The 23,984-nt window shown below is 39.4% G+C and overlaps 1 protein-coding gene across 1 annotated transcript in view; it reads right to left on the reverse strand.

The window, feature by feature from the left end:
* Positions 1 to 382: 382 nt before the first annotated feature.
* UBTD2 (ubiquitin domain containing 2) overlaps positions 383 to 23,984 on the reverse strand; it is a 60,214-nt gene continuing 36,612 nt past the window's right edge. The window contains exons 2-3 of the mRNA XM_061393209.1: positions 17,514 to 17,750; positions 383 to 2,877 (exon numbers count right to left, since the gene is read on the reverse strand). Coding sequence (XP_061249193.1) covers positions 2,480 to 2,877; positions 17,514 to 17,750 — 635 coding nt within the window. The 3' untranslated portion in view covers positions 383 to 2,479. The remainder of the gene's footprint in view (positions 2,878 to 17,513; positions 17,751 to 23,984) is intronic.

Genomic DNA, 23,984 nt, shown 5'->3' on the forward strand with positions numbered 1-23,984 from the left:
ATTTTTTTCCCATGTGAACGTACTGCTTATTTTAAATAAAAATTCAACAATCAAAACCTGCCACTTGGATCCAAAATGGATAATCCTTCTGAAAAACTGAATGATGGGTTTTGGTTTACAGCATGATTCTTAAAAGAAAAAAACAACAACCTACTGAGCCCAAGGTTTCAAGGCAGCAAATAAAGTGTATCTATAAATGCCCATGTATGGTTTGATACAGCAGAGTCTAGGTTTGGTGATGATGAACTTGTTATTTACTGACCTGGAAAGGTTTTAAAAGGGGAAAAACCTTTTTAGAAGTTTTATCAGTAAGAAGCAAATTACCCTTACTGTGGACAGTAATAATAGTTAAACACCCAGAATAAAGGCAAAGACAAAGAGAAAAATTGAACTTTTTTTTTTAAAAAGCACAAAAACCCTACATACTAAAATTGTACACATCAAGTATTGGTCCAATCTTTTATCAATCTATTTACAATTAAACAGCACCATGGTTTTCTCACCTAGGTTAGTTAAACATGCCCAGAAAATTGTTATTCAAGGTATATGTTCCTTTAAAATAAAATAAACTCTTAACAGAGCTCAAATCCTCAACAAACAAAAAAACTTTTATCAATCATAGATAATTATATCACCGAATTTACTTAAGAAAAATAGATTTGAACATTTTTTTCCCTCCAGTTGACAAACTTTGAGAGATGCTGCTGTTTAATGTGGCAAACAAATTAAGAAACATTTTGATGACGGGGCATTATTCTAAAACACCCTCACGTACCTCCACCTCCACATATAAAAATATTCCTTTGGAATTAATGTTGCTGTCCCCTCTTGAATTTAGATTCAATTATCAGCAAAGCTAAATTAAATGTAGCCACAATCTTTAAAATGATTGCATAAAAAAGAGAAACAGTTAAAGCTCTCAGAAACACGCTACAATTATAGATATTGTATCTAATCAGGCTATAGGAAATTTAATAACATTTTAAACATAACATTTAAACTAAATAGCAGTTTCAGTCTGCCACTGAATTAATAATGGTGCTTCACATCCAAAATGAGTATGGAGGTCTGATCATTTCCCATTTGAGAACCACGTTAAGTGCCTGCTTGCCTCTGCTTCTCCATCTCATGGATTCCTAGAGGTTCAGGGACATCGTATGTGCTAGCCCCCTTCTCACCTATGGAACCAACTTTGAAAAGGCTCCTCATTAAATACAATCCTTGGCAGCTTTATTCCATTGAGAAGCCATGGAATTTATACAGAAGAATCAGGTTATGCCATGGAATTTTTCAGTTTTATAATCTGCCGATGCTTCTTAATTTGCCTCTTTGCTATGAAAGATGAGAGAGGAAAATTCTCATCCACCACAACTACAGGTAACAGTGAGCTATTATGGTAAGCACTGAAGTATAAAGCAACGTATCATCATTAGGTCTCACTGCCAATGTTTAAGTGATGCCAGGAAATTTTTCACTAGTAAATTATGACTTGAAATTTTTTTTCTGAAAGATTGAAGACAGGCACAATTCTCCTAGGCACAGACAGAATGGGTTTTCCTTACACCCTTCCTGCAAACCGGGGGAGACAAGATAATTACTTTATTGATTCTGTGCATTCCCTGACCTAGTATGCATGCATCTGGGGCACAGCTAGCTCTGAAAGTTCTAAGCAGAGTAGGCAGATCAATGAAGGTATTATATAGTAGTGACCTTCTAAGCCTGGATATGAAAACAGCTTCTTATATAGACATTTCAGAATACTTATGCAGCAAGAGGACAATGGACTTTTCAACTAAGTATCAGTTGAAAATCAGAGATCTGAATGCACTGACGAAATTATTGCCTAGTGTTCCAGAAAGATGCCTGCCACCAACTCGCTAGAAAGGCACCAAAATTTAGTGTGAACGTAAATAAGGAGCTCAACCCATGAGAATGGGAGTAGCAATACTGAAGCACAACTTGCCAGTCTCTATGCCTTTATGGCTAAATATGACTTGAGCAAAGAACTAAGACCAGAAAAGTTATCGAACCTCAAGTACTGCTCTGTTAGTTTCCATTTCAAAAAGCTCAAGTTTTATAACTGTTATCGATGATTTCTGGAAATTATATTTGAGAACTCTGTATTCATAGGTGCTTGGTGCTGTTCTTCATGGGTGCAATCTTCTATTTACAGTCCAAATCATTTAAATACAGCCATTACATAGTTGTTGGGTGTTTTAAAATAAAAGGTTATCTATTTCTTAACTGCCTCTTGAATTAAAAATTGTAATTACATGAGTCTCAAAGGCTGGCTCTTTGTGTTTTATTAATTACTTTTGTTGGTCTCCATCACAGATGGAATTTTTCACTGATAATTCCTCAGAACTAAATCCATTCATATGGAATTCAGAGCAGTGAAAACAGATTTCACGCCATAGAGTAGGAAATGAGAACAATAAAAAGGGGCATGAAGGATCTGGGGACGGCCAACAGGACTAGGTCAGTTCTCAACTGGTGTTGGGTTCTGCAGAGGTTGGCTCATTATAACCTGTACGACATAGTCCTTTGGGATCTTCAGCTCTTCCAATCTCATTTTGTCAGTGAGAGGTCTGCCAGAAAAGAACCACCGCTGACTAGCTGGTTCCACTCCTTCCGCAGCATGCAGTCGTCTCTTCATGTGGTACACTGTGTCTGTGCTGCGGACCACAAGTTTGAGGTCTTTGCCAGTGGAGAGGCGCAAACGGAGCTGAGATTCATACCCAGAATTGGGCGGTGGCTCAGGAATATCCAGAGTCTCTATGTCGCTCTTTTCCTCTATCATGTTGATTGGTGGTGCCAAGCAATAGACTGGAAGCTGGTATCTATTCCCCAGTTCATCATAGCACTCTGTAAGTGCACCTTCAGAAAGAGAAGAAATGAAAAAGGGTTTAACCTAAATGAATGCATTTTTCTTTACATTGTGCAAATGCTCAAACATCTCCCTGGCTTGCCACTTAAAAGGGAAAAAAATGTAAAATAAGACCAATCTCTGTCAGTGGTCAACGACTGTTATCATGGATGGCCCATGACCAATTATCTGAAAAAGGGCAAGTGTCAGTTGCTCACTTGTGTCCGATTCTTTGCAACCCCGTGGACTGTAGCCTGCCAGGCTCCTCTGTCCATGGAATTCTCCAGGCAAGAACAGAGGAGTGGGTAGCCATTTCCTTCTCCAGGGGATCTTCCTGACCCAGGGATCAGACCTGGGTCTCCTGCGTGGCAGGCAAATTCTTTACTGTCTGAGCCACCAGGGAAGCCCCCAATTACCTGAGTGTTTATCAAATGAACCAGGACCCTAACTCCTTACCCTCACACTTCTAAGTCATTTTATACCTAATTTACAGTTTCATTAAAAAAGGAAAAAAAGCACACAAAATTCCAATTTACTAATATTTCAATGCTCAGACCAAATTAAGGGGAAATTCAAACTGCAGTGGGATATCTTTTAGGAAACGAATCAGTTAACCTTAAAAAACAAACAAAAAAACCAGATCTCTAAGCCCAATTCGCCACAATAGCATCCCAGAGTGGTTCTCTTAATGCCCAGACTTCCTTTGCCAGAAGACCTCAGTCCAAAGAAATCACAAACTAGAGATGACAAGCTTACCAGCTGCCACTGGCTCATGGCTTATATATGAATCTCATTAGCACAATTACCACAGAAGTGACTGAGGTGTTTTATTTACCCTAATTATTAGTCAATCTGTTACAGAGAAGCTACGGGTTAAAAAGGAAGAATAAAAGAAGTATGAAGTTTATAACCCACTGCTCAGGGGAGGGGATAAAAAGTGTTTGCGGTTTAAAAGAAGATATTCATGGTTAATTTCTTTATAAACTGAATTGTAATTACCAGAGCTTCCCTTGGGGAACTTGAGGGCATACTGAATGAATGCTTTATTGTAAGGTATTCATAATGTGTCCTTTGTTCAATATAGATAAAAACCAAAAACATCTATATTCAAAACACTACACACAGGCTAATGAACATGGGAAGTGGGACACTGAGAAATGGTTATCAATGAACAGGTAAGTTAATAACCTAGTCTCTGTGGTCACTATCAACAGGCGGAAAATACAAAGAATTCCACATGAGATTCGAACAGTCGCCAACGCACCAAGCGTTGACCTGGGCCTGCTTTCTAAGTTATGTACGATGGGCTGGGGTGAGACCTCAGCCACCAAGCATCAATACTCGTGAATCTCCCCTTCCTCTGTGTTTAATGTTCAGCCTCTGTGCTGTTCACTAATTAATCTGAACACTCCTATGAAACTGTAGAGATGGACATGTTTCAAACCCAGCTGTGATCACCAGCAGTTTCCTAAACTAGCAGCCATCACACTGTAGAATGTTATTTATAAAATCAGTTGTGCAAACTTCACTGTGTACATACTTGATATAGGCTTGTTCTAAGGCAAAGAAACCTACCAGTGTCTTTCAGATGGCCTGACCATTAGGAAAACTAGCAAAGAAAAGGTGGAGAGTTCACTACAGACTCATCATCTCTCTCAGGAAAATAACTTCAGATACACATCCCACTGATACCAGCCTGACAGGTACAAGAGCATGTATTTACATGCGTGCATGCTAAGATCCTTCAGTCGTGTCTGACTCTGTGCAACTCCATGGACCGTAGCCCGCCAGGCTCCTCTGTCCATGGAATTCTCCAGGCAAGAAAACTGGAGTAGGTTGCAATGCCCTCCTCCAGGGGATCTTCCTGACCCAAGGATCAAACCAGAGTCTCCTGCGTCTCCTGCACTGCAGGCGGATTCTTTACCACTGAACCACCGGGGAAGCCCATATATTAACGTAACTATTCTATTAAAAAAAAAGTTCTCTTAGACAGGCACCATTCTACACCTTGTTTTTTGGTTGCTTTTTTTGACCACGCAGTATGACATGCAGGATCTTAGTTCCCTGACCAGGATCAAATCCATGCACCCCCTGCAGTGGAAGCGGGAAGTCTTAAATGCCAGGGAAGTCCCAAGAGACCAAGCTAAATCACTACTTTTGGGATCAGGAGACCATGACGATACTCCCAGCCTTGTTATTAACTAGGTGTACAACCTCCAGCAACATTCTTTAACCTCAAATACTTTTCTCAATTAGCTAAATGAGGCAGGATAAAAATGACCTGTAAATTGGTTTCCAGGTTTACACACACTGCTTCATATTCATGCACCACAAGAGATAGAGAACAGGAAAGCAAACCAAAGCTGTCAAACTGTGGGCAGAATCATGTCTTGACCAAAAGGCAGCCTGCATTTCCAGCCTCCGGAGAAAGGAGGGCGCGAGGCGCTGTGGCAGCGTCTTGTCCAGGGCTGAACAGCAGCGCAAGGCACCCTTACGACAGACGCACAGCCTGCCAGGCACTGTGGTCTTCCCAGATCTGAATACTCACTTCTGCATCACAGTGTAAAGCTGAGTCTTTCCCCACCTGCCCTTCAGCCCAGAAAGTCAAGGGTTTAGTTTTCAGATTCAAATGGGTAAGAATAAAAGCTCCATGGAAGAGGTACAGCTGGATGGCATATCTTCTTGCTCCAGCTCAGGAAGCCTCACATCTATAATGCTGGAAATAAACTATCCAGACTCCACAGCTAAGAAGCTCCTATATTCCGATATTTTGGGGAAAGGTAACTTCAATTTATCTAACATGAAATTTTCTGGTTTACTCTGTTCTTCACTCCTGCCAGTCAAATTATATTGCAAACTGAATTATAAATATGTTCCAGTTTTAGATTAAACTAAAAAATAAATATGCCAAAAATTCAGGCCATGAAGTCAAATATTACTTAATTATATTTTTAGACTAGTTTTATGGATTACCCTCTACCCACATTAAATATCTGAGTCCATAAAGTATCAAAAAATTAATCAATATAGACCAGAGCTGAATACTACCCCAGAGTTACCTATACAGAGCAGAATGACTCCTCTGTAGGCTCAAACTGTTCTGAACAATATATTCCCAAATCCCCCACCGTTTTATGGCCCTGCGTCTTTTTATTAAAGACAAAACTAACGGTGGTCTCCATCACTTGGCAAACACCTGGAAGTGTTAGGGTGTGTCACTGGCACTGAGCACAGAGGGTTACAAGGAAGCAAAGGCTGCCCCTGATCCCCAGGAGCTTAGAGTCAAGGGAAGCAGACATAGTGTAACCACCAAGGGTTTAAATACAAATTGATACACTGAGAACCAGACAGAGGAGCCAAGGTATCACACAGCAGTGATGGGACTAGAGCTGGTAGAGCCAAGAAAGAAAAAACTCTATAAAAATAGTGTGCTCTAAGCATGACACAGGGAGCTTCTCTGGTGGCTCAGGCAGTAAAGAATCTGCCAACAATCCAAGAGACCTGGGCTCAATCCCTGGGTCGGGAAGATCCCCTGGAGAAGGGAATGGCTACCCACTCCAGTATTCCTGCCTGGAGAATCCCATGGACAGAGGAGCCTGGGAAGCTACATACAGTCCACGGGGTCACAAAGAGTCAGACACGACGGCACAGCTAACACTTTACTCCACTACAGGCATGACACAATACAAATAAAGGGCATCCCAAGAAATATGAATTATATGGAAATAAGAATTAATGTAAGTATGGAATAAAAAGTGGCTTTGCTGAGGTGAAATACAGAATCAACTGAGTGAAATTACTAAACAGCAACAGTGAAAATCTAATAGAAGGCTTAGGGAGACTTAATACTATAGAACATTTCTAAAGGTGGCTAATACCAGTCCATGAGTCACTCCTACAAATATTGAGTGCCTACTATATGCCAAGCAATATTATGCCAGGGAATAAGACAAAGCCTAAAGATTCTTTTATTATTTGCATGAAACGAGAGTGACTGACTGGAATTAGGGGAACCAGCTAAAATGATTGCCTAACAATGGAAAGAAATGGATCTGAAAGAATTGGTGGTAATTAGCAGGACCTAATGATAGATTGTGTGTGTGCTCAGTCGTGTCCGACTCTCTGCAACCCCATGGATTATAGCCTGCCAGGATCCTCTGTCCATGGAGATTCTTCAGGCAAGAATCCTGGAGGGGGTTGCCATGCTCTCCTCCAGGGGATCTTCCCAACCCAGAGACTGAACCCAGGTCTCCTGCAATGCAGGCTGATTCTTTTACCATCTAAGCCACCAGGGAAGCCCAATGATAGTTTAGGAAAGGCAAATCACCTAACTAGGAAATGAGAGTGATAAAGAATTCAGGGTTACAAGATTCTTTGCTTAGTCTTAACTGCTGCAGGTATGGGGAGATACTTCAATTGAGTTATCTAAAGGTAACTGAAGAGGCATATTGGGAAAAAGATAAAAGCAGTGTGTACAGTAATAATCTTGAATGTACAAGCTTAAACATAAAAGCAAACACTTAAAAAGAGGGCTTACTAGCTCTGTCTGAGCACTTCATATACAATGACATTTAATTCTCACAATGACCCAGTAAAGTAAGTTTATCATACTCATTTTACAAATGGGAAAACTGAAGAAGAGACAGGTAAGCTTGTCCCGGGTCAGAGAGTAACAGAGTACAATAATCTGATTCCTGAAGAAGTAAATGTATGACACACGGATAAGGCTTCAGGGCTTGTGATAGCTCTACTGGACTCTCAGGTTAATGATATGGCTAGTAGAAGGAAGAAATGCTCTTGGAAAAAGGCAGAGGACAAATACAAGAGGGATGAAAAGCCAAACGTGAATCACAAGGCACAGTGCAGCCCAAAATACATTTGCCAGTGCTGTTAGTGACCAAGCAAAGGAGGATACAGAAGAGGAGGCAAAAGGAAGTGGTGACTAAGAAGTTTCAGTGCTCTGAAGCCACCACATGTAGTGACAAAACGGACATATTGCTGTCAATGTTTCATCTACAATATTTGAGAGGAGAGTGTAAAAAACAGAGTATGGTGAGAAGATGGATAGCTTCCCTTAAAGAAACCCTGTGTATAAACACAAAAGGGAAGGGACCACTCTAAAAGTAGGTAACATTAGGATTTTTTTTTAACCTTTCCAAAAATCACTCCTAGCTGGGTTTGCATTTGCAATTTACAAAAGGTTTTAAATTATCACCCACTGACCACTGATGGTGCAGCTCATCTAACAATTCCCCACTTGTTCTAAAGATGTGCTAGCCAGGGTTGCTTAGATTGCTCACCAAACGTTCTTTGTGGGAAGTACACCCGTCTTTTATTCCTCCTCCTCCTCACAACATCATTATAGGCCTCAACCGAGTCCTAGCAGAGAGACAGATGGCCACAGGGATAAATGCCGCCAGGCCACTGCTTCCCCTGGTCAGGAAGCCCTGAAAGCTCCCCAGGGCAGGAAGAAAGCTGCCAAGACTACCTTCTGTCCTGATTTCATACGTAATTGTTTGAGGTTGTTTTTATTTATCTTCTATCTAGATGATTGGCTCCGATGTTAAATTTTCCTTGTTTTCTATGGCTGCTTTTAATTTGGCTGCAAAATATTTCACAAGAAAATTATAAAGACAGGACTAAATTAAATACCAAATAATAAAAATAGCTTTCTTAAATGTCATAACATCTAACACTTTACTGTTTCTCAAGCAGTCTTTGAGATTAAAAAAAAGACATCTTTGTAAGCATTCAAAGGCCTCACTGGTTTTCCTCTATGTTTAAGACCAACTAGGTCTTCAAACTTTTACCATGTGAGACTTGCAGTGTTACATGATCAAATTTGAAAATCAAAGTTGAAAATCAATTTTATGTAAGGACGCTTTTGAGGATATTAAAATTTTTGTCAGTCATGGGTGTTTACATGTCAAAGCTGATCAAACTGTATACTTCAAATATGTGTTCTTCAATATACCTTAATAGTGTTGAAAACATTTATCAATAATATTGAAAACATACTGGCAATCTGATAGAAGAAATCTCCCTCCCAAAATTAATCATGAAAGCTGTACGCTAGAATTGCAAGGCTTGTATCACACTTGGGGTTTCTTCCAAGGATGAGAAAGGATGTCTTTATTTTTGACTTCACTTTTCAAACTGACCAAGAAAGCATGAACTCTTCAAAAACCATGACTTCCTAAAGCAACAGAAGACCAACACACAAGTGACCTGGACACAGTTAAAAAGGAAAAGAATCTGAAGTAACAAAGAATGGGAAGGAGAGAATACTGGGTTAGACCTGTGGCTCAGGCAGCCCACTGTTCAGTCTGTCAGAGGAACAGAAGTTGGAAAAGCAGTGATATCTGACAGAATGAACAGTGGCTTTGAGCTGTCACACCAAAATTTTAATTTGGATTCTAATCTTAGACATAGTCAGTCTGTTTCCTCAAGGACTACAGTATCTACCTCACAAAGTTGTTTTAAGGATTAAATAATAAAACACATGCAAAATTGACAGGTACATATAATGAATTCATAGAAACACTCAATAATGTCAGTTCCCTCCTCAAGAAGTTTTAAATCTCAAAACTAAACTTATGGCGGGGGGTGGGGGGAGCTCACCAATAGCAGTATCACAAAGGATGAAACAATTTCATCATGTTTGAGTCTACTGCTTTAGGCTTCACAAGGTCCTCTGTAAACACCACAATGTCAAAAGGGCCATCAAAATTACCCTTCATCCAGATATTATGAGCAGTCTTTCAAAACTAACAGGTTACAGGCTCCCTCATGCAAACTCTTTAGTGGGAATTAAATTAAGCTTATGTCTGGTAATCAGGCTCTAGGAGAAGCAGGTTCTGGTATCTTATCCCACCAAATTAGCTATTAAGACCGGGATTCAGAAGCACCAAGACTATCATCTCTTCTAGCAAGCATAGGTGAAAAGTGACTTAGTCTGGATGCATCACCAAAGTCGTATGAAGGTTAGACCATGACTAAGAGCTTGTGGAACATTTGGCCACATTTCTAAGAAGACACTGATCTTTTAAGTCCAGATCCTTAAAAGGACAGAGGAATAGATCAGCAGCACTTGTATCTGGTTTATTTAGCTGACCCAGCTTTACAGAAGTAGAAGTTGAGGCAATATATGTCTTGAGACCACATCAGAAATCCTTCTTTCCCTCCATTCTTACCACCCAGAATGGAAGAAAGGAGGTCTTCTTCAGAGACAAGCCTACTGAGTCAGGGACAAACTCCCACCTCAGCTATTTTAGGGACTTTGTTGCTTTATTTGAAGAAAAAAGGGTGACAGCAGCGGAGGAGCAGATGAAGCTACGTTGTGTAACTCCAAATCGTTTTTGTCTTTTTGAAGATAAAGAGGAGAAAAGGATACAACATTTAATTATGATAAGTCAGCCATCAGATCCTTTACTAAGACCCTGTTTCATTTCCAGATACAAGTCTGGTAAAAATTCCCTCTCTCCTGTATGTACAGGAGGTTCATGCTTCTGTTCTTAAACTTTTATCTTCATGAATTAAGTTTATTAAATGACAAATTCTTATAGGGACCTTTAAAGGACTCAGAATTCATGACTTGCTTCTTAACGGGCCTCTAATACACTAATGCATTTCCTGCCTGTCCATGTCTTAGAGAATCCACTCATTTCTCTTTACTAGTAATAGAACTATGTCATTTTAAAGTACTCTGTATAGTGTGGGAGGGACTAAAAAAGGTAGATATGGAATTAACACTGGAGATTACTTGTGCAGTAACTTCATAGAAAACACAGATGAAATGACTTGACCTTGTAATTTAACTGCTTTAGTTAGTTAGATCTAGGACTGGAGTTTAAAACCCAATTTCATGACTTCTACCTCGGAAAAATGACATAACCTCCCTGTGCTTCAGTTTTCTCAGCTGTTTAAAACAGGGACTGTTGCAGGTGATTATCACAGGATGAAAATTAAATAATATCAATTCAAAACATGAATTGGTAGTATTTTATTATTTCTGATTCTCAGTCCACGATTTTTTATCATGTTGGTTTCCTAAATACAGAAATGCTCCATTAATGATACTTATAAACTCCTTGGTTTTTAAAAATTTAAACTACATTATATGTAATTTAATTTATTCACATTTGATATATTTTGCAGTAAGAAAGACCAGGAAAAATAAAAAAAAAAAAACTGGACAATTCCTCTTCCACCTGTATTTTAAAGGTGATTAAAAAAGAGGTATGTTTTAAAGAATACCATTTTCTTTTTTTTTTTTTTTTTATTTTATTTTTAAACTTTACAATATTGTATTAGTTTTGCCAAATATCGAAATGAATCCGCCACAGGTATACCCGCGTTCCCCATCCTGAACCCTCTTCCTTCCTCCCTCCCCTACCCTCCCTACTTCTCATATCCTGAAGCATGAAAAAGGACAAAAGAAATTGGCCTTCAAATGTTCATCTGAAGAACTGGTAATGTTTAGTGATGAGAAAGAAGTAAGAATAATGTTGGGGTTAAGTCTTTAAATATGAGAAAAGTGTTTGGGGAGTGGTGAACAGCTCCTCCTCCTACAGAAGGATGGTTAAGAAGGGAGCTTTTACATGTGAATTGCAGGGAGTTGGAAAACATACTAATTGTAGATGCCAAAGAAAAAAAAACCTTTCTGGAAGTCAGGGAACCTTCCATGGAAGGCAGGGAAAGGAAGCAGGCAATTTTAAAAATCCCTGTAAATCTTCTAAATAGTAATTTAAGAAAGAGCATTAAATCCTCCTCGTTACAAGATAAACATATATTGTTTCTGAACAAGCTTTCACTGAAAATATCTGAATAACCCACTATGAACCAGACTCTGTGAAAAATGAAAATAAAACCACCTCCCTTTCTTTCACCCTGTTTATGCTAATTTGGGCAAGCCACTTAATCTATAATCTGGTTTCACAGGCAAAATACTGTTTGGGGGAATTTCAGGTAGTGAAAAAACAGTACTAAACTAGAAAAAGAAAATAAGCTGTAAGAAACGTAAGACCATGAGTAAAAACTGCTGTGTCAATAATGAAAAATAAAGCTCTTCTAGAATGGGGAGGCTATGGAAAAGAAGCACCAGACATTAGAATCATCCAGGGAGCTTTTCCACAACAGTACACTATTGCACATGTTCATACCACCCTCTACCTGAGTCATAATTTCCACAGTGAAAACACACCTTCATGTATAAAATCCCCAGGTAGTTTTAGGACACCAACTTCCCTCTTCACAATCGCTACTGCCTTTTAAGAAAAAAAACTAAAGAATTCTCACTGACAATAACAGAGGAAGACAATTTAAAAGCATAGACTCATTTTATGCTTGCACAAGGCACGAATATAATGAATATGACCTGCTGACTGGAATTAAGATAAAACAAATGTAGTTATGAAGGGAACCACTGTTAGAAAAAGAAACGAAAGAGAAAATACAGGGAAAAGGTTTTTTGTTGTTTCCTTGAAACACAAAAATAAAGGCCATGGAAAAACACATAATTTTTATGCACACAACACTGACACTAAATACAACAAACCAAAACAGCACAATCCTTGCTTATTTACAAACACATTTACAAAGACATTTTCATACGGCTTTCAAACTTTAAAGAACTTTTATATTTACACTGGGAAGATAATATGAGTACAGGTGAGATAACAAAAAGATTATGGGAAGAGAAGAGAGGATGAGATGAAAACAAAAAAGGAGATGATTTAGAAAGGAGCATATATCCTAGGATCTCTTCAGGTTGTCAGTCTATGATCAGTTCAGTAACCGTGTGAGTAACACTGACAGCTGCAGACAAAGGGGACAGGCATGAGTCAGGTGTGAGATGACGCTAAACTAATAATGTCCTCACTGCTTGGTGTCTGAGTAATAAATCTATTGCTGCTTGCTACTGAATCAAGGTCAACCTCAAAACTCCATTAGGCATATGCCCAAGAGAAGGGTATTCTAAAAAACCAAAGAAAGATGTCACCAGTAAATATTACATCCAGAAAATGATTGAAATCTATAATTTAAGATTTTGGTGCAAGGAGTTTACTTGTTAATGTCAGAGGTTAAGAAATACAATCATCCGCACTATTATTTATTAAGTGTGTTTTGGACCAGGTAAGCAACTTACACGTGTTATCATCACATTTAATCAATACAACCACACTCCAAGGCAGGCACTTATATCTGTATTTTATAGATGAGAGGACTGAAGCTTACAGAAGTGATTTGCCCAAAGGCACATAGCTATAAGTAATACAGTAAAGACAAGAAATAAGGCGAGGTCGCACCAAAGCCTGAGCTAAACAAGAGCTAAAGCCGATGCAATATTGTAAACTCAAAATATGAAGTGCTGAACACTTTAAGACTTTATGGTTTAACATAACAAAATGTGTCAAAGATAAAATTTCAATTACATAATTACATCTAAAAGATGGAAGGGATTTCACCAATACCACTGAGGAGGTCTAGGTAAAAACATGTAACAACATCCTCTGGATCATGGAAAAAGCAAGAGAGTTCCAGAAAAACATCTATTTCTGCTTTATTGACTATGCCAAAGCCTTTGACTGTGTGGATCACAATAAACTGTGGGAAATTCTGAAAGAGATGGGAATACCAGACCACCTGACCTGCCTCTTGAGAAATCTGTGTGCAGGTCAGGAAGCAACAGTTAGAACTGGACATGGAACAACAGACTGGTTCCAAATAGAAAAAGGAGTACATCAAGGCTGTATATTGTCACCCTGCTTATTTAACTTATATGCAGAGTACATCATGAGAAAGCTGGGCTGGAGGAAGCACAAGCTGGAATCAAGATTGCCAGGAGAAATATCAATAACCTCAGATATGCAGATGACACCACCCTTATGGCAGAAAGTGAAGAGGAACTAAAGAGCCTCTTGATGAAAGTGAAAGAGGAGAGTGAAGTTGGCTTAAAGCTCAACATTCAGAAAACGAAGATCATGGTATCCGGTCCCATCACTTCATGGGAAATAGATGGGGAAACAGTGGACACAGTGTCAGACTTTATTTTTTGGGCTCCAAAATCACTGCAGATGGTGACTGCAGCCATGAAATTAAAAGACGTTTACTCCTTGGAAGGAAAGTTATGTCCAACCTAGATAGCATATTCAAAAGCAGAGATATTACTTTGCCAAAAAAGGTCCGTCTAGTCAAGGCTATGGTTTTTCCTGTGGTCATGTATGGATGTGAGAGTTGGACTGTGAAGAAGGCTGAGCGCCGAAGAATTGATGCTTTTGAACTGTGGTGTTGGAGAAGACTCGTGAGAGTCCCTTGGACTGCAAGGAGATCCAACCAGTCCATCCTAAAGGAGATCAGTCCTGGGTGTTCAATGGAAAGACTGATGCTGAAGCTGAAACTCCAGTACTTTGGCCACCTCATGCGGAGAGTTGACTCATTGGAAAAGACTCTGATGCTGGGAGGGACTGGGGGCAGGAGGAGAAGGGGACGACAGAGGATGAGATGGTTGGATGGCGTCACTGACTCAATGGACATGGGTTTGAGTGAACTCCGGGAGTTGGTGATGGACAGGGAGGCCTGGCATGCTGCGATTCATGGGGTCTCAAAGAGTCGGACACAGCTGAGTGACTGAACTGAACTGAAGTAGCTAAGCTATAAACTGATGGTGAGTTAGAGTATATGACAAAACATAATTTAAAAGTCCATTCAACAAACATTATTGGTAAGTTTCAGATATGAACAAGGGAAATCAATCAAGGGTACCAATGATAATAATACACAGGAAGTTATTATAGAACTTTCAAACAGAAAGCTTAAGAAAGTCTATTTGATTCTTTCATGCTAAAGTGGAAATTATTCCTTAACATAGAGGGGAAGAGTAGAAGCTCATTTAATATTCTCAAATTTCCCAGAATAATTCTCCTTAATCTGTCAGTTGCTGGAGCTGCCAGGATCATGTCTCTTCAGTTCACACAGATAAAAGCAGAAGTGGGAGACTTGAGTTTTTAGAGATTGAGCCCATGTGTAGGCCCCACTTTAAATGAAACAGAACTATGACACCTCCATGAACTTGTAAACAAGGCCATAATTTATTGAATGAAATCAGATTTTCCCATAGGTAACTATGATAAGTACAAAGTAAGGAAGTTAAAGTTCTAAGGTTCTGGGTCTTGAGCTTCTAAATTAAGACAATCACAGATAAACAACACCCCCAACTCCACTTGTAGGCCTTAGAAATACAAATATATTCTGCTTTAAATAGAAGATAAAGGGCTTCCCTGATAGCTCAGTTGGTAAAGAATCTGCCTGTAATGAAAGAGACCACGGTTTGATTCCTGGGTTGGGAGGATCCGCTGGAAAAGGGATAGGCTACCCACTCCAGTATTCTTGGGGTCCCTTGTGGCTCAGCTGGTAAAGAATCCACCTGCAATGTGGGAGATCTGGGTTCAGTCCCTGGGTTGGGAAGAGCCGCTGCAGAAGGGAAAGGCTACCTACTCCAGAATTCTGGCCTGGAGAATTCCATGAACTATATACATAGTCCATGGGGCCACAAAGAGTCGGACACGACTGAGCAACTTTCACTCACTCACTCACAAGCATTAAAAAGAGGATGATAAAATCAATTATAAAGGAAAGCCCTTCCCTTTATATTATATAAAGATAGTATCTGAAGACAAATTATAGAACTAAAAAAAGTAATGGAGCAAAATGATGTGTACTTCAGTCACGTAAGAGGTAAAGAATTCAGAGATTATCCATGAAAATAGCAACTTAAGAGCCATATTAAAATAGCATTCTATTATAAATTTTTCAAAAGTAGAAGGGATCATTTTTATACCTGTGTAGAAAAAGTGATCTATATATAGTGGGTGCCAATGTTACTAACCCAAGACAATCCTAATAAGCTTTCATTAATAAAAGAATAAGATAGCTATGGAATATATATAAGGGGATCCAACCAGTCCATTCTGAAGGAGATCAGCCCTGGGATTTCTTTGGAAGGAATGATGCTAAAGCTGACACTCCAGTCCTTTGGCCACTTCATGCGAAGAGTTGACTCATTGGAAAAGACTCTGATGCTGGGAGGGATTGGGGACAGGAGGAGAAGGGGACGACAGAGGATGAGATGGCTGGATGGCATCACTGACTCGATGGACGTGAGTCTCAGTGAACTCCAGGAGTTGGTGATGGACAGGGAGACCTGGTGTGCTGCGATTCGTGGGGTCGCAAAGAGTCGGACACAAATGAGCGACTGATCTGATCTGATCTATTTTTAAAAAGTTTCTTAGATATACAATTAATTCAAAAAAATTAATGGAGATTTGGAAAACTGGGAAGGTTACTAAGTTGAACATCCTTTATTTGAAAAGGAATCAAAGGACATAAAGCAGATAAACAGTGGAAAGCACTGCTCCTTTCAAAATGTAGACAAATAAAGGAAGATACTGATCCATAGCTGTTTCTCTTCAGATTATATGAATCTTTTCCCTTTTACTAAAGATTCCTGGGGAGGTGAGGGAGGGGAGAAAAAATAGGAGGATACTGAAAAAGAAACAACCAATAAAAGTATAACCAAAAACAGAAATAGAAAACTACACAAAAGAGTATATAGGAGCAAGATAGACAACTTAGAAAAACATTAACTTGAAAAAGTGACAAGAAAAATTTATAAATACAGTAAACAGAACAAGATTATAATATAAAATTAACATCTAAATCTTAGTATAGCATGAAATTTGTTTCTAATCCAGGAGACTAAATATGAGGATATGCATGTGTCCAGGATATATGTGTCCCTGGAAACATTCAAAGCTTATGGTGGTTTTTAGAGTCACATTCCTAAGCAAAGGAGAGAGATTTCTAATAATGCTCAGGGATACAATCATAGAACTGTCCTTAAAAATACATGAGACTCACTTCCAAGTTTAGGTTTGCTCATTATGCTGAAAACAGGCCTCGATGAAGAAGGCTAACGACTAAAGGTGAGTTCACTGACTCTCTATGGCTTCTGAGATGTAATCTGAGATTACTTCTCTAGTGCAAGCAGGAAATCAGTGAAGTAGAACCTCCAGAAGACTGGGGCAGGGGGAAGCCTTGATGGAGAGCTAGATTATATGGAAGTTAGAAAATACAGGTTTAGGGACTTCCCTGGCGGTCCAGTGGCTAAGACTCCATGCTCCCAATGCAGGGGGCCCGGGTTCGATCCCTGGTCAGGGAACTAGATCCCACATGCCACAACTAAAAGATTCTGCATGCCACAGCTGCTAAGTCACTTCAGTCGTGTCCGACTCTGTGTGACCCCATAGACGGCAGCTCATCAGGCTCCCCCGTCCCTGGGATTCTCCAGGCAAGGTTCCTTCTCCAATGCCACAGCTAAGTGCTGCTAAATAAATAATAAATATATATAAAAAAGAAAATACAGGTTTATTGAGTGTTCTCTTTCTTGAGACCAACACACACACACACACACATAGAGTAAACCTATCTCCAGCTAAAAGAAGCAAAGAGGAATGCTCCTCTTCACTACACTGAAGAAAAACAGTTAGAATAACGCATACTAGGAAAATGACCACTTTCTATTTGGTTTATGGCCATTGGAAAGGAGCTGATGACGCTCTGCTTTGTTCTGGAAGGTAACTAGACCTACCGTGTGGCAACGTTATGTTTGCACCATCAATGATCGCTTGTGCCAGTTCATGATCATTGCTTTCAAAAGCATGTGCTGCAGCCTTCAAGGCATCCCAAATCTCTTTACGGCCTTCAAAAGCTGGTGCAGTATCCCAAAATTCATCTCTCTTGCTGCGCAGCTGTCCATCTGTCATGGGATAATCGCTTTTCCATTTAGGTTTCTCCTTTTTCAAAGGCTGGTTACGACCTAAAGCAACTGAAGAAAAATAAAAGGCTGACATCAAAACCAAAATTTATAAAAGATGTATTAATAGTTATCTGGTCATTCTTCTTTGATTCTTTCATCAAAATTATAGCTAGAAGCTGGCCTACTGGCTAATTCTTACATTCTGAAATTCCTCTAACCTATTTTGTTTTAGATCTACAAGGGCAAATGGAGACATTAGGTCAAATCTTCCAGGGCAAGTTAGTACCTCTTTTTCATTCAATCTGTCTCCTCCAAAGGATGATTTTTAAACTTACCTAGAGAAACAGTAGTAAGTGTTCCATCAGTCCATCAGTGGTGGCAGGATTTGAAAAGAGTCAAAGGAGGGACTTGTCTGGTGGTCCAGTGGCTAAGACTCCATGCTATTAGATGCATGGGGCCTGGGTTCGATCCCTGGTCAGGGAACTAGATCCTGCATGCTCTAACTAAGTTCACACATCGCAACTAAAGATACTCCATGTGGCAACTAAAAAGACCCTGTGTGCTCCGACTAAGACTTGGTGTAGCCAAAAAACATTTAAAAATTAAAATAAAAAATAAAAAGTTAAAGGGTGCCATAAAAGAGAGGTGAGGTTCTAGGAGAAACCAAATCACAGCAGTGGACTGAATCTCAGGATCCTGTGAAGCCATAGAGCAGGAACTGAGAAATCTCGCAGCGGGAAAAGACTGCTCTGTGGTGTCCAAACGAAGGACAGCCGAACCACGAGATCCACAAGGAAACCTGACCCTAGGAAAGCTTCCTCTAGGAACCTGTTCTGGACTTGAGTCTAGGAACTGTTAAAACCCTTCTCTGAGACTCAAATACTGAAGCTAATTTAGAAAGGGATGAGGGAGAGAGGTAGGTAGTGCTTTACTTTCTGGAGGGACGAGGGCTGAACCGGCGATGGAGAAACCCCCCACTACAAGGAGAAGAACTACAACACTCCAGTTTCAGTTCAGGAGGAGAAGAAAACAGAGGGTAGGAGCCCACTCCTTTTCCTGCTCTCGGTGGCAGCAAGGCTCCTTCGAGAAAAGCAGCAGTGCTACCATAATGCTAGAGTGAGTCTGAAGCAGCTCTTCACACCCAGAAACTTACCTGGCATGTGATCACTGATCGCAAACTGACATACAGAGACACTCTTATCTTATACAGTGCCATAGCTGAGAAGTTGTTCAACAGATGGAACAACAGGTAAAAAGAAAACTGAGGCTCCATGGAGTACTGGGTAAGAGTGGGTTTGAAATAAATGACAGAGGGTAGGAAGCAGAGGGTGTATGTCAAAATTCAATGTTCTATATTTAATTACAGGAAGACTAATAATTTAAAAGATATTACTCTCAAAATGATTCTAAAGAATCCCAGAAATTAACCACTCCCTCACTGGCCCAGGGCCAAATGAAATTTGGGTTATTCATAAAAGAAATAAAATGACTCTAGCCCCTAGGCAATCTCTACGTCCTATACCAGGCTATATTCCCAGATGACAGAACCATTTCTTGCTGCACAATGTCCCTGGTTCGACACTTGGACTAAACCATGATCTCTCCACACCCTATCTGGCCAGCGTATCCCAAAGCAGCACATCAGGTCTCGCCCTCCCCCTTTCAGAGTAGCACACTGTGCCAGTACCAGCTGTTTTCCTTTAAAACATTCAGTATTTTCGTTTTTAATGTTTTAATTCAAGGATAACTGCTTTACAGAATTTTGTGGCTTTCTGTCATACATCAACAAGAATCAGCCATAGGTACACCCACGTCCCCTCCCTCCCTGCCCCCCACCCTTCAGCACGTCACAGAGGCCCTGTTTGACTTCCCTGAATCACACAGCAAATTCCCACTGGCTATCTGTTTTACACACGGTACTGTAAATTTCTATGTTACTCTCTCCATACATCCCCCTTCTCCCTCCTCTCTTCCCCCCAGGTCTACAGGTCTGTTCTCTATGTCTGTTTCTCCTTTGCCATCCTGAAAGTAAATTCACCAGTGCCATCTCTTTAGATTCCATATATATGAAAACACTCAGTATTTTGACCCATTGTATTATTTGGCTCTCTAATTTGTCTTAGTGAGATGCAAACCAGTTGAGTTCTAAAAGAGTATGTACAGAAGAAGGAAAACTGTCTATTAAGTGGCAGAGCTGAATACAGAACCCGTCTCCTTACTTAATGAACGAGTATTTACTGAGTGCCCACTAAGGATAACACTATATATGTTATATCAGGTGTTCATATCAGGTTCAACTCAAATGTGAGAAACATAATCTATACTATTGACTTTTCCCTGTATCTTCTCAATAATACAGACAGATGCAGATTAAGCATTATTCCCCAAAAGGTGTTCAAAATATGTCAGATAATGACATTCCACCCCTGAATGATTCCACAAGGTAAAATTGAAGATAAATTTTATTTTCTGCTACATTAACCTTTAGATGAGTCAGAAACAGTTTAGAGATAACACTATTAGTTTACTGAGCAGAGAGTGGAAGATAAGGCATCATAGATACCTAACTCAATGCTCAAATAAATACTTATTTGAGTAAAATTTCATGTCTACTTGAATAGTTCCAGAGAACTGTCTAATATCATATGTATTAAATGTACCAGAGGGAAAATCGGTATAACTCCATCACTGTGAGAGAAGAGCAAGGCAAAAGTAAAGACAAGAAACCTCCACAATCTTGGTACTTAAATGAAGGAAACAAAAAGGCTCTCAAAGAGAGGAACTCAACAGAAAAACTATCTTGTAATAAAGGTGGAAAACAGTTTGCAAAAAGAAAGTAAAATGCCTTCCTTACAAATATAGGGCTTTATTTTACCTCCCCCTATCTGTAGAAGACATACGAATAAAGCCAAATAAAAAGGACAGATGATACATTATGCTGCTTAGGGATAATCACTGTTGTAAATGCATTTTCAAATCTATGCTGTCAACAGTTTCAAAGTAATTACTTTAGGCAAAAGTAAATCACCGAAAATAAATGCTTGTGACATGTAAGTTTACTTTTATTTCCATCTAGGTCTCTGCTTTTCCTGTATCTCAAACGTAAGTAATAAAGAATATCTGTCTATCAAATGGGCTTCCCTGGTGGCTCAGATGGTAAAGCGTCTGCCTGCAATGCGGGAGACCCGGGTTCGATTCCTGGGTCGGGAAGATCCCCTGGAGAAGGAAATGGCAATCCACTCCAGCACTCTTGCCTGGAAAATCCCATGGACAGAGAAGCCTGATAGGCTACAGTCCATGAGGTCACAAAGAGTCAGACACGACTGAGCGACTGACTGCCTATCAAATGTCCACTTATAACACAGAAATCGACTTAGCAACTAAGCATGTTTGCACCAAGTCAACCATTTTCAATTATTAAGAAATAAGACATCAAATATATGTATTCAATTACATTTTATACTCTGAACCTTTCAAATTTATCTTGCTTCCCACAACTTCAAACTCCTGATGCCAAGAGAGAGATGCTCAGTATCAGTTACAGTATCTGGAACTAAGCACTGTGCTCCAACAATACATTTAAAGACAGGAAACAACTTATTCCTCAAATCTTTGTTTCTAAACCTTTAAATTATAGGCAACCAATGATACTAAGTTTATTTAATCCCATGGTTTAACATACAAGATCCCAAAGATTAATAAAGAAATCTAATTTTTTAAAAATCTAGGTTATTTTAGGAAACATCCTTTTTTCCCTATCATTGCACATTTACTTTCAAAACTTTGCCAAAAATTCACCTTCTCAGCAGTCTTTTCATCTACTCCTTATCTTTCCTTGCAACCTTTCAACATTTCTTCCCATGATGTGACAAATAAATAGATCTAACATGTAAAACCCCAAGAAAGATTTGCTTCTCAGAGCTAAACAGCAATATAATCTTAAATATTTTTATCAACTGAATGCATTTTGCAAGTCATCTGGATACTTTATTGGCAAAAAAACAATGACATCCAGAGTGAAACACGTTTATAATTGTTTGCCTGCTTTTGGTTCCTTTCTGAAAACTGATTTAATATTGGGACTCTTCAAATAAAGGAAGGAGAGGCCATAAAGCATAGGTACTGTAGATATCAAGATATGACTCAAGAAATAATAGCTTTAAAGGCTGTAAACCTAAAGAATCAGTTTTCCTAGCACAACAGGCTGAGGGAAAAAACTGAATATTTAAAAAGATCACCATCAAAGGGGAAAATGTTGTTTAAAAGAATTGTGAAGACTTTAAAGCAGCATGGAACAGAACTAGGATAATGTACCTATTTTAGATTGATTAGTCTTAACACCATGAAAATGAAGGAAAGTTTCCCCTCACTTTAAGAATTAAGAATAGATCCTACAGAACGTTCTGTAACAGACTGTGCTAGCCTAAGAGGACAGTTGTAAAATATTTTATTCTCATTTAAATTTAGAATACTCTATATACACACATACACACACACATATATTCCCTAAAGTAACTAACTGTCAAAATAAAAATAGGGATATGGGGCTTAAAATGCCTCAAATAAGAGCATCAACAAGCCAACAGTCAACATCATACCCGTATCTGCTCTACTGTCTTGAGGATTTAGAGGTGGAAGAGATCTCAGACGGTTATAAGCTCAGCTTACTATTAACATTTGACAGAAAACCTAACAAGGATAAATACACTGCTGAGGGTCAAAAAGAGCTAAGACTAGAATCCAGATGACTAGATTCAAAAGCCAGAGCTCTTTTCATTACGGCACTCCATGTCTTACCAGAGCTGACAAGTATGCTTGCTTTTACAGAAGTACCATATCAATTATGAAGGTCCACTCAAAATAAAGCATGTGCCAAGCTGTTTTTCTAGTAGCATGCATCCATCTCTTCCAAGCTTCACTATGACCAATGCAATGGCTCTGGTAGGACAAAGGAAAAGCTAACCAAGAAACTCCACCTCTCCAAAAGAGAATCCCACAGGGGAAGAGGCAGTACAGTTTTCTGGTCTGTCAGTTTCAATTTACAAAGTACTCAGTACCTATACAAGATCAGGCACTGAAGATCACATGCGTGCATACTTAAGTTAGATACACCACTTTCTATGCTGCAATTTTATAATAAATAAAAATGAGAACTGAGAGTATGTTTCTATCCTAAAGATTATAAAAATTAAGCATCTGGAGCATAATTTTAAAGGCATATATGATCATTTCTAATGTTTGAGCTACCTTTATTGAGGGGGAAAATATCAACATAATTTTTGATTTATCAATCAAAAAATAGAGAAGTCTATGAGTCATATAGACTTCTCTGTGCTGTTTCTCAGAGTTTAAGCCTCCTTACAACAGCCTGAGCACACAAACAGGCAGCAGGAAAGTCTAATACAGTGAAAGCCGCTCAGTCATGTCCAGCTATTTGCGACCTCATAGACTATACAGTCCATGGAATTCTCCAGGCCAGAATACTGGAGTGGGCAGCCTTTCCCTTCTCTGGGGGATCTTCCCGACCCAGGGATCGAACCCAGGTCTCCCGCATTGAGGTGGATTCTTTACCAGCTGAGCCACCAGGGAAGCCCACAGGAAAGCCTAACCGCAACATAATGTTTCAAGGACTTTTTAAATGAATCATTAAAGATGTTGTAAAAGCATACAATTAAATCTCTCTCTCTCTCTCTCTCACACACACACACACACACACACACACCTGTAAAAAGGGGTAACATTACACAAAGTTGGGGAAAGAATATGGTCACCTAACACCAGCACACTGTAGCTTTTATGTGATACTGACACTTTCAGATGGTTCATTCTACTCGGGGATGGGGATGGCTTCATCCAGTATTACATTCTTCAGAATGCAGGGACCTTCCCTTCCCTCACTTTATGGACAGTTTGAGGGAGGGAAGCAAACACAAGTCAAGGATGCCCACAATGTCCACTACTATTTAACACTGTATTGAAGTGCTAGCCAACACAATCAGGCAAAACGAAACAGAAGCATAAGGGCCAGAATGGGAGAAAATCACCTCTAATTGCAGATGATATGATGGTACGACTGGAAAATACGAGAAAGTTGGTGCTAAAAAGAAATAGAAACTAACATGGTGGCAGAACATAAAATGCAGGCCTTCTTATATACATAAAACGTCCAGCTAGGAGACGCAGTGGGCGAAAAGGCCCTGTTTATAACAGAAACATAAAAGATATAATACTTGGAATGCAACACCTCAGGAAAGCTTTTAAAACTACTGAAAGATAAAAGTAGACTTGAAACAATGAAAACAA

Source organism: Bos javanicus, chromosome 20 (assembly GCF_032452875.1).
Source record: "Bos javanicus breed banteng chromosome 20, ARS-OSU_banteng_1.0, whole genome shotgun sequence".
Taxonomy (NCBI): Eukaryota; Metazoa; Chordata; class Mammalia; order Artiodactyla; family Bovidae; genus Bos; species Bos javanicus.